General features: G+C 63.4%; 2 protein-coding genes across 4 annotated transcripts in view; one reads left to right on the forward strand and one right to left on the reverse strand.

Annotated features, from left to right (window-relative positions):
* The window catches only part of CERCAM (cerebral endothelial cell adhesion molecule), a 13559-nt gene extending 7950 nt beyond the window's left edge, over positions 1 to 5609 (forward strand). For 2 of the 3 annotated variants that reach the window (XM_014944763.1, XM_014944926.1), the window contains 12 exons: positions 794 to 904; positions 1119 to 1236; positions 1316 to 1450; positions 1536 to 1740; positions 1819 to 1938; positions 2091 to 2167; positions 2354 to 2460; positions 2577 to 2709; positions 2895 to 3022; positions 3092 to 3295; positions 4326 to 4562; positions 5197 to 5609. In XM_014944763.1, coding sequence (XP_014800249.1) covers positions 831 to 904; positions 1119 to 1236; positions 1316 to 1450; positions 1536 to 1740; positions 1819 to 1938; positions 2091 to 2167; positions 2354 to 2460; positions 2577 to 2709; positions 2895 to 3022; positions 3092 to 3295; positions 4326 to 4560 — 1536 coding nt within the window. In that variant the 5' untranslated portion in view covers positions 794 to 830 and the 3' untranslated portion in view covers positions 4561 to 4562; positions 5197 to 5609. Of the gene's footprint in view, positions 1 to 26; positions 905 to 1118; positions 1237 to 1315; positions 1451 to 1535; positions 1741 to 1818; positions 1939 to 2090; positions 2168 to 2353; positions 2461 to 2576; positions 2710 to 2894; positions 3023 to 3091; positions 3296 to 4325; positions 4563 to 5196 lie in introns of those variants that run through there. The other variant, XM_014944851.1, reaches the window with a different exon arrangement.
* Positions 5610 to 7293: 1684 nt separating this feature from the next.
* The window catches only part of PTRH1 (peptidyl-tRNA hydrolase 1 homolog), a 2969-nt gene continuing 229 nt past the window's right edge, over positions 7294 to 10033 (reverse strand). The window contains exons 2-6 of the mRNA XM_014946922.1: positions 9451 to 9632; positions 9048 to 9085; positions 8782 to 8881; positions 8111 to 8156; positions 7294 to 7695 (exon numbers count right to left, since the gene is read on the reverse strand). Coding sequence (XP_014802408.1) covers positions 7504 to 7695; positions 8111 to 8156; positions 8782 to 8881; positions 9048 to 9085; positions 9451 to 9632 — 558 coding nt within the window. The 3' untranslated portion in view covers positions 7294 to 7503. The remainder of the gene's footprint in view (positions 7696 to 8110; positions 8157 to 8781; positions 8882 to 9047; positions 9086 to 9450; positions 9633 to 10033) is intronic.

Raw genomic sequence — 10033 nt, forward strand, 5'->3', positions numbered from 1 at the left:
GGGCAGATGCCAGCAGTGGGGGACTGGGGGGTCCTCACCTTCACCTGCCATGGCCCCCGGCCCCAGGGCTCTGTGGGGTGTTTCAAGAGCAGCTGCCTGCAGGTCTTGGGGGGCACAGGTCCTGCCTTGTCCCCTGTGTCCCTTGATGCCAGTGCCTGGGGTTCAGGCTTTTTGGGCCTGGGTCAAAAAAGCTCGGGGCTTTTTGACAGTTTGAGGGTGCTGGGGAATATGGGGACTTGGGGTTTGCCCCAGTGCAACGTGGGGCTCAGCCCCATCTGTGCTGGGGTCTCCCTGATCATCATTGCAAGGTCGGGTGGGAGAGTTGGGGACTGCAGCTGTGCGTGGCAGGGGGAAGGTTTGGGGAGGGGGATTTTTGCTGCCTGCTGCCTTTCCTCTGGCCGCCGCAGCCGTGGGGTGCTCGGGGGTGCTATGGGGAGCTGTGGGCTGGGGGATGAAGCCGCTGTCCTCCCATGCTGTTCGTGGTGGGCAGCCCCAGGGCTGGGATGGGGAGAGCACGGCCAGGGCTGCCGTGGGGCTGCAGGGATGGGGGGTGAGAGCCACAGGACAGCCCGGCCGGTGGCGGCACCGGGAAAGAATTTCCCCATTCGCCTTCCCCCTCCTGCCAGCGCAGCCTCGGCTCCCTCAAATTACATGTTTTGTTCCCAAAGGAGTGCGTCGCTGGCTCAGCCTCCTGGCCCCAGGACCTTTTCTAGTGTGGGGAGGGGGCTGTGGTTGTCCCTGGGTGGGGGGATCCCCCCCCTGCCAAAGGCTGATGTCCCCTCACCCCCCAAAGGTGCGCCACGGACCACAATTCAGACAACACCACGGCGATGCTGCAGGAGTGGCTGGGGGCGGTGGGGAAGGACTATCACTCGGTGGCCTGGAAGGTGCAGGAGGAGCCCAGGTGAGGCTGGGGGGTACCGGGGGTGGGAGGGCAGGGGGTGGGCATGGGCTGCGAGGGGCTTCTGGAGCAGCACCTCGCTCCCCGGCTGGGGATGTTGCCAGGAGGTGGTGAGGCAGAGCTGGGCTGACTCAGCCCGCCGGCACGCGTGGCGTGCACCGAGTTTGTGTGTTCCCAGCAAGCGGTGTTAACCCCTGCCTCCCCCCTCCCTGCCCAGCTCCTACCCCGACGAGCTCGGGCCGAAGCACTGGAGCAACAAACGCTACGAAAACGTGATGAAGCTGAAGCAGGAGGCTCTCACCTACGCCCGGGAGCAGCAGGCGGACTACATCCTGGTAAGGGACACGGGGCAAGGTGGGGTGGGGGCCGAGGTGGGCATCCCCCACTCCTCCAGGACCTGTGTCTTTCCCCCAGTTTGTGGACACCGACAGCATCCTGACCAACAACCAGACCCTCAAGTTTCTCATAGCACAGAACAAGTCGGTGGTGGCCCCCATGCTGGACTCGCAGACTTTCTACTCCAACTTCTGGTGTGGCATCACGCCCCAGGTACGTCCCTGGCAAACCCTGGGGACCCCCTTTCCATGGCAGAGGAACCCCCCCACCATGGAGGCATCACGCTGGTGTGCTGCAGGGGTACTACCGCCGGACAGCTGACTACTTCCCCACCAAGAACCGGCAGCAGGTGGGCTGCTTTGCCGTCCCCATGGTCTACGCCACCTTCCTGATCGACCTGCGGAAGGAGGAGACGTCACGGTTGGCTTTCTACCCACCCCATCCCAACTACACCTGGGCCTTTGATGATATCATTGTCTTTGCCTACTCCTGCCAGGCGGCTGGTGAGGGCTGGGGGCCCAGAGGTTTGGGGGACCAAAGGGTTTGGGAGGGCTGTGGTGCTCACCCGTCCCACCTGGCAGGCGCGGAGGTCCACGTGTGCAACCAGCAGCGCTTCGGCTACATCAACGTCCCCGTGAAGGCCCACCAGACACAGGAGGATGAACGTGCCAACTTTGTGCATCTCACGCTGGAGGCCATGGGTGAGTACCTGTTGAGTGATGGTGTCCTGGAGGTGTCTCCCACCCCAGGGGTGATGGGGACCTGCTGATGGCCCCCAGGGCAGGGCTATCAGCCCTGGTTCTTTGCCAAGGGGTTCTGGGCTGCACCAAAGGGGTGTCCCCTCTCTCTGCAGTGGATGGCCCCCCCATGCAGCGCTCCAGGCACATTTCCCTCCTTCCCAAGCCGCTCACGAAAATGGGCTTTGATGAAGTAAGTGCACAATGGACCCCACCATGTCCCCCAGTCCATCCCTTTGGCTGCATCTGTCCATGGCAAAGCCCACCATGGGCTTTGGCCGAGCCCCTTATCCCCCATCCTGTGATGGCCAGGCAGACTGTGTCCCCCCCGACCTTGTGACAACATGTCCCCTTGGTGGGCTATCCCCTTCCTCCCCAGATCTTCCTCATCAATCTGGTGCGGAGGCCGGACCGGCGCCAGCGGATGTTGGCATCTCTGCAGGAGCTGGGAATTGCCCCACGGGTGGTGGACGCTGTGGACGGGAGGTGACCATGGAGGGATATGTCCCCACTCTGCCAGCCCCCCCATTGTCACCCTGGGGAGGGAATCAGAGGTGACTGAAGGGGGGGACACTTCTCCAGTGCAGCCCCTTGCCTTGCAGCACCCTCAACAGCAGTGACATCAAGGTGCTGGGGGTGGACCTTCTCCCCGGGTACTATGACCCCTTCTCCGGCCGCACACTCACCAAGGGCGAGGTTGGCTGCTTCCTCAGCCACTACAACATCTGGAAGGAGGTACGAGGCTGTGAGAACCACTGGGTCCTTCAGGGCCACCAGGACAGGGCAGGAACCCCATGAGCATCACCATGTCTCCAGATCATCACCATGTCTGGGGAGAGGGGTGCTCTGCAGGGTGAGTGAACCCAGTATGGCCCAGCACGGTGCTGGGATGGGTTTGCACTTCTGTCCTCTCCCCGCAGATCGTGTCCCGGGGGCTGGAGCGGTCGGTGGTCTTTGAGGACGATGTGCGCTTCGAGGCCGCCTTCCCAGCGCGGCTGCAGCGGCTGATGGGGGAGCTGGAGGGGGCACAGCAGGACTGGGACCTCATGTAGGTGCGGGGCTGGGGGGATGCGGGGTCCCCGGGGCTGGCTCTCATGGCTCACCGCCCACCCCACAGCTACCTGGGGAGGAAGCAGGTGAACGCAGAGGACGAGGCACCCGTGGAGGGCGTGCGAAACCTGGTGGTGGCCGGGTACTCCTACTGGACCTTGGCCTATGCCATCTCCCGCCGCGGGGCGCAGAAGCTGCTGGCTGCCAACCCCCTCTCCAAAATGCTGCCGGTGGACGAGTTCCTGCCCATCATGTACGACAAGCACCCCAAGTAAGGAGCAGGGGGTGCGGGAGGGGGGCTGGTGGAGCGGTGTGGCCATGTTGGTGATGGAGCATGTGTTTCTTCTCTGCCGTCACCGTCCCACCCTGTCGTGTCCCCCCCCTCTCCCAGTGTTACTCATGCTGGAGGAAAACATCTGTAGCATGAGCTCATTCCCCTCCGGCCGCTGCCTGGCCGCCAGCCCCTGGAAAATGGCCTTTTGCCAGCGTGGAGTAGGGGGACGGCGGCGGGGATGGAGCTGGGGCTCGATGCTGGCCCCATGTGGGGGTCTTGGCCCCATGGCAAGTGGGGAGCAGCCCCCTGTACCCCAGTACTGGGGGCTGTGTGGTCCCCTGCCCCTGGTTGTGGGTCTCAGCCCCACCGTGGGGCACCTCCCTGCCCCTCTTCCCGGGTGGGGGCCAGCGGTGAGGCTGTGTCTGGGGAGGGGGAAAGCAATTTATGGGGTGGGCGAGTGCTGGTGGTCGGGTTTTCCGGGGGGAGAAGGGGTGGGAAAGCCAGCGAGCGGGATGGCGGAGCAGAGGGATTAGGTGTGTAAAAGGGGGGCTGGAGGTGGATGGAGGGGCGGATTAGCGCTTTGGATGTGGACCAGGAGCAGCTGGGAGTCCCATGTTCGCCAGGATAACGGCACCAGACAGCCCTGGTTGGGGGCCAGGCCAGCAGGACGCCATGCCAAAGACCCCCTCTGTGCCAGGGCTGGCCCTGTGCCCCAGAGGCTGGTGGGGAGAGAAGGGTCCCGTCCCCTCCACAGTCTCACCCTGGTCCCCCCCAGCCAGGCTCTGCAGGCAGCAGGCAGCATGGGGCAGCCCCCCAGCTCACTGCCTTCCCCGTGTCCCTCCCCAGTTCCCCGTGTCCCTCCCCAGTTCCCCGTGTCCCTCCCCAGTTCCCCGTGTCCCTCTCCATCACTTGCCCCACGTAGTGCCTTCCCCAGGTGGCCACTATGGCTTTCCCAGCTCATTTTTTCTCCACCAAGCCATGCCCTGGAAGCCAATTTCTTCTCTTGGGTCCACTTTGCTTTCCCCAGCGAGGATTACAAGCGGCACTTCATCCCCCGGGACCTGCTGGTGTTTTCGGCTCACCCCCTCCTGGTTTATCCCACCCACTACGCTGGGGACAGCAACTGGCTGAGTGACACTGAGACCTCCACCATCTGGGATGATGATTCCAAGAAGACCGACTGGGCTGGCTCGCAGAAGACCCTGAGGGACCCACGGGGCGGTGTTGGCCACCTCCGCTCCACTGCCCGCGATGAGCTCTGATGGTGAGCAAGGCCGTGGGACCTACTTGTGTGGGGACAGGGATGAGGGGACAGAGTGGCTGGGAAGCATCTCCCTGCGAGCCCCGTGGTCAGCTGTGTCCCAGATGCCTTCCTTTTGCCATGTGGCAGCAGCTCTCCACATCAGACTCAAAGCACTGGAAAACAGAGATGAGACCTTCTCTTCTAGGCGGGGAAAGGGATGGGGACACAGATGTCCCATGGGGCTGGAGGAGACCAGGGGACCAGGCCCTGCTGCTCCCCATCCCCTCAAACAAGGAAGGGACAATGCTCCTTCACCTCCTGCAAAAGTCACCCTAGTTTGGAGAGAGCTGGGGGCACCTCGCAGGGGGATGTTTCACCCCACCGCTGCCTGCTGCCCCCCAGAAGTGGGTTTCCCTGGGGCTGTGTGTCCGTGGGGTGGCCGTGCAGGCGCCCGCGCTGGCCCGGCCCCGAGGCAGCACCGCCACGGTTAACGCCGGGTCAGACTTTCCCTGTCTGAGGTTGCTTGTGCTGGCAGCGGAGCCTCCCCAGGAGCAGCCAGACCGGGGGAGGCTGGAAAACAACCCTCTGCTGCAGGCGCGAAGGCGTCGGGGCTGCTCCTGCCTCGGCCGCTGACGTTCGTGTCCCTGTCTCCTAGGGACGAGGGATTGTGACCCAGCTGGCGGGCCAGTGACCTGATCCTGCCTGCTCCTCCTTGAGAGACCTGCCCTGGTTGGATCCCCCCAGGGTCCTTCCAGTCTGTGCGTGGTGAATCCATCCGAGGCAGGATTTGTCCCCAGGGTGCCCGGAGAGCCCTTTCCCTGCCAGGCAGAGCGACCAGGGGGAGCGTCCTGCTCCATCTCTGCTGGGGACACGTGCCCGGGACTGCCCTGAGAGATGCCAACTCCGACGTCTCCCACCAGTTTGGACTTTGGGGGGTGTTTTTCAGGCTGGGGGCTGGCTCCTGTGGTGGCACACGTGGCCTCCTGCCACCGACTGGGCTTGTCCCTCGCCTGTGCCGTGTCTGGGCTGAAGGCCAGGAAGGATTAAAGCAGACTGTGTTTGAGCTGATGTGCTGGCTCTGATGGGTGACATTGCCCCACGTCATGTCCCCAAGGCAAACCCCACCGGGGTCACCTCAGAGCTGCAGTGGTGAGGGTCCGGGGGTTCCCCCGGGCAGAGATTGCTTTGGGAATGAAATCTGCAATGGGGACCGGGAGGGAGGAAGGTGGGGTGGGAGATGGAGATGGAGCTCTCCCTTGGGGCCCAGGGTTGAAAAGGTGGGTGGCATTTCCTTGGAGCTCAGCTCTCCCCCGGGAATGCTGATGGAAGTGATTTCCCTCCCTGGCGCTGGTGTCCTCAGCGGAGGGTTCTGAAGGGACCAAAAACCTGACACCAGCTTGAGCACCGAGATGTGCAGCTGAGTCCTGCTGGGCTCCGGCATCTGTCACCTTCGTGGCCAGCTCTGGAGGAAGGCGTTTGCTTTCCAAGAGCCTGGGCTTGTTTGGTGCTAAACCTCAGCTCCTCGCCAGGGCAAGGTTCAGTTGAAAATTGAGGTTTTTCTGGGGTGGAGGAGCAATTTTCTTTAAAAACACTGCAACTCGCCCTCCTCTGGGTGAGCTGGGGAGATGTGAGCTCCCTGCCAGAGATGCCATCTCTCTCCACCCCTGCCCAGCCACTTGCTGCCACTTTTGGCTCTGGAGCAGCTGCTGGGGTTAACCCCCGGATGGTGGGTTGGTGCCTTCACCCAGGGTTTGGGGGCTGCACCCCTCTTTTCCCCACAGCCCGATGAAGGCGATGGAGCAGGGGGTGGAAGCCTCAGTAGCTGAGACCCACAGCGGGATGTCTGAGACCATCACGTGCTCCAGGAGAGCGTCATTCAGGGCAGGATGAACAGCTACAGCAAGGACCTCCTGAAGGACATCCAGCTCCGGGAGGTCACAGATCCGAGTGGATCTACTGGAGAACAGGGAGAAGGAGATGGCCATAGGCCACAGGGTCCCAGCCAGTATAGACCTGGGCAACACAGCAGGATGGAGGGGTGATGGCAGGTTGGGGACACCTTGGCTTCATCCCCTGGTCGCAGGTAGCCTCAGTGCTACAGGAGGAACTTGGGAGCTGGGGATGGAGCAGGGGAAGGTCTGGTGCCAGCTGGACCAGAGGAAGGAAGCAGCAGCAGGGCTGTGGTACGTCACCCAGCAAGGGTCCTGGTGCTTGTTCCAGCACCTGCTGGGATGTGGGTGAGGAGCTGCCCACGCTGGGGCTTTCGGGGTACGGAGCCAACAGGACCTGCTGGCAGAGCCCAGGGCTTTGGGAGCTGTGGTGGTGGTGGTGGTGGAGAGACCCTGCTTCTCAGACTGCCCTCTCCACCATGAGACCTGTACTGGGTCTGCGAGGAGGAGCCAGGACTCCTCCAGCTGTTGGAAACTCTGGGATTTTGGCTTAAAGCCAGCAAACTCAAGAACTACGAGGTCAGCCCCGAAACGTGCTGCAGCTCTGCAGGAGCAACCCTCCTGTGCTGCTGAGCCCAGAGACTCCCGGTGACCGGCGCATGCCACGGTTCCTCAACAAAGCTGAAATTGGGGTTTGGACCCCAGAGAAGTCACTCCCATTGCTCCCCACTTCCCATTGGAACCTTCCCTCCAGCCTGGACTGGTGGAACAGGGATGGGAACAGGGATCTGAGCCGCAGAGAGCCAGGGACTGCCTGAGTTCTGGAGGCGGCGCAGGGGAGAGGGATGGGAGCAGGACAGAGCCAGGGGTGAGGGTTTATTTAATTTCTGTGCCAAAGTGCCACGAGGCCACTGCAGGGACACCAGCTGCCTGGATCTGCGTGGGGACACACAGGGGCTATTCCAGCGCCCGGCCGGGCTGCCCAGCAGGGCCAGCTCTGCTCCGCACCACAGTCACCCTGGAGAGTCCACAGCACCCTGTCCATCGGCCACAGAGGTCCCTGGGGGTTCACGTCAGCCCCTGTCCCCCGGCTCCCCCATGGGCGCTCTCCTCCGCAGGATGTGCTCCAGCAGGAACGTCGCTGCCTGGGCCAGGACCTGCTCCAGCCTCTCCTGCTCCTGGGGGCTGAACGGAGACAGGACGTAGCTGGACACTGTCACTGTGCCCTCCGGTCGCCCGATGCCGACCCTGAGCCGGGTCATCTCCTGGGGAGGAAAAAGGAGAGCTGGAGGATCCCACCTCAAGTGCTCAGCTGAGACAGAGCTGGAGCAAGGGGACGGTGCTGGGAAGCGAGGGAGCAGCCCTTCATGTTTTCCAGGTGGTTTTGAGTGCTTGCTCCAAGAAACACGATTTTGGAAGAGGCTTTTGCTGGGCTGTGCTGAGAGCCCGGGCTCCTGCCAGGCCCTGGCAGAGCCGCTTGAGCTAATTGTTTCCATGTCCTCTGCAGCGGCCAAACTGACATCAGTCCTCGGGGAAGCAGAGGGAAGGAGGGGAAAAGGGGGAGAGGAAAGGGAGCAGGGGCTTATCTGAGGGGAGCTGGAAGAACGGGAGCGGGGGGATGGCAAGCCATGCACTAAGGTGGGGGGAAGCATTGATCCCCTCCCACTGAGGACCACTCACGTTGGAGCGCAAAGCACTGATGCAGGATCGGACCCCGTTGTGTCCCCTTGGGAGAGAAGGAGAAACCCCACCATTAGTCTGCAAGAGACCCCCCACCCCCATGGTATGGTCTTGGGGTCTCTTGCTGCAGGGATGCGGGGCTGTGGTCTTGGCCAGAGGCCACAGCCCCCATGCCCTGGCTCTGCAGGAACATCCAGCCCCTGGGGCTGAGAGCAGCTGGCCGGGGAGGAGGAGGGAAGCAGGGCTGGGACAGCACGTCCTGCGCGTCTCAGCTCTTGCACGTGTGAACCGAGCACTGTGGCCTGGTACCACCCCTGCCCCGTCCCGCAGTAGAAGATTTCCCAGGTTAAATGTCTCGAGTCTGACCCAGGAGCTGGCGCTGGGGCAGGCGGAGTGGAGGCAGAGTGCTATAAAAAAACCCATGTGGTGCAGCTGATGGGCTGGATCCAGCCCACAGCCACTTCCAGGAGGCTCCCTGCCCTTCCTGCCAGGGCAGAACCGGGAGGCTGCCCAAACAGCCGGCTGTTGCCTCTGCAACTGGGATCGAGCCTGAGACTGGTGCTGAAAACACCACATGGTGGGACAGGGCCAGGAACAGCCTGTGTGCCTGTAAGGACATGGCAAGGCCTTGAACCAGCTCACACAACCAGAGAGTTGGGGCCACCCCATACCTTGCGCTGCCTCCCAGCTTGATCGCCACCTTGCCCAGGGCCTTGTCCAGGTCGTCATGAACCAGGTAAATGTCTTCTGGGTGGAAGCTGTAGGTCTCAGCTTTGGAAACAGAAATACAACCCAAGAAATGAGGGGGGGGGACAGACTCACCAGGCCCTGACCTTGCAGGGCAGGTCTGCAGGGGCCTGTGCTGGGGCAGGGGGACAGCAGGGCTGTCACAGGGCCTGGTGGCATAACAGGTTTCGGGGGTGACCACGCTGCTCACCAGCACTGGCGACGCTGAGCCCGTTGAGGTTCATGAACCTCCGTGGCTTGAGCAGCACCAGCTCCAGGCCTTGGGCCGCGGCCATCACCACGTCAGCGCAGCACCGCCTGTCTGCTCGCCAGCCCTCGGCCACCGCCAGCTGCCGGGCCAGCTGGTCCAGCACCGCCATGCCCACGCTGTGCCGTGTCCCCCGCAGACCGTAGTTGCCCAGGCCGGCCACCTGCCCGCTGGGTGTTAATAGGGCTCTGCTGGGCCACCATGAGACCCCTGGCCCTTCTTCAGGCTGGTCTCCCCACCCCTCACCCCAGCACCCCTCAGACCCTCTCACAGATGTGACCCCTCCATGCTCTCCTCAGCTGGCTGGGCCCCCCTCACAGCCCCAATCCCCCTCAGCCACATGAACCTCCGTGGCTTGAGCAGCACCAGTTCCAGGCCTTGGGCCGCGGCCATCACCACGTCAGCGCAGCACCGCCTGTCTGCTCGCCAGCCCTCGGCCACCGCCAGCTGCCGGGCCAGCTGGTCCAGCACCGCCATGCCCACGCTGTGCCGTGTCCCCCGCAGACCGTAGTTGCCCAGGCCGGCCACCTGCCCGCTGGGTGTTAATAGGGCTCTGCTGGGCCACCATGAGACCCCTGGCCCTTCTTCAGGCTGGTCTCCCCACCCCTCACCCCAGCACCCCTCAGACCCTCTCACAGATGTGACCCCTCCATGCTCTCCTCAGCTGGCTGGGCCCCCCTCACAGCCCCAATCCCCCTCAGCCGTGGTCTCCCTGGTGCTCCCCCTCACAGCCCTGGCACCCTCAGCTGCAGTCCCCTCAGTCCCGGTTCCCTCAGCCATGATCACCCCAGTGCTCCCTGTCAGCCCCCATCTTCCCGGTGCTCCCCCTCACAACCCCGGTCCCCTCCTCTCTCGTCCCCTCAGCCCCGATCTCCCCCGTGCTCCCCCTCACAGCCCCGGTTCCCTCAGTTCTGGCCCCCTCAGCTCTG

The sequence above is a fragment of the Calidris pugnax genome, unplaced genomic scaffold (genome assembly GCF_001431845.1).
Source record: "Calidris pugnax isolate Ruff unplaced genomic scaffold, ASM143184v1 scaffold22, whole genome shotgun sequence".
NCBI lineage: Eukaryota > Metazoa > Chordata > Aves > Charadriiformes > Scolopacidae > Calidris > Calidris pugnax.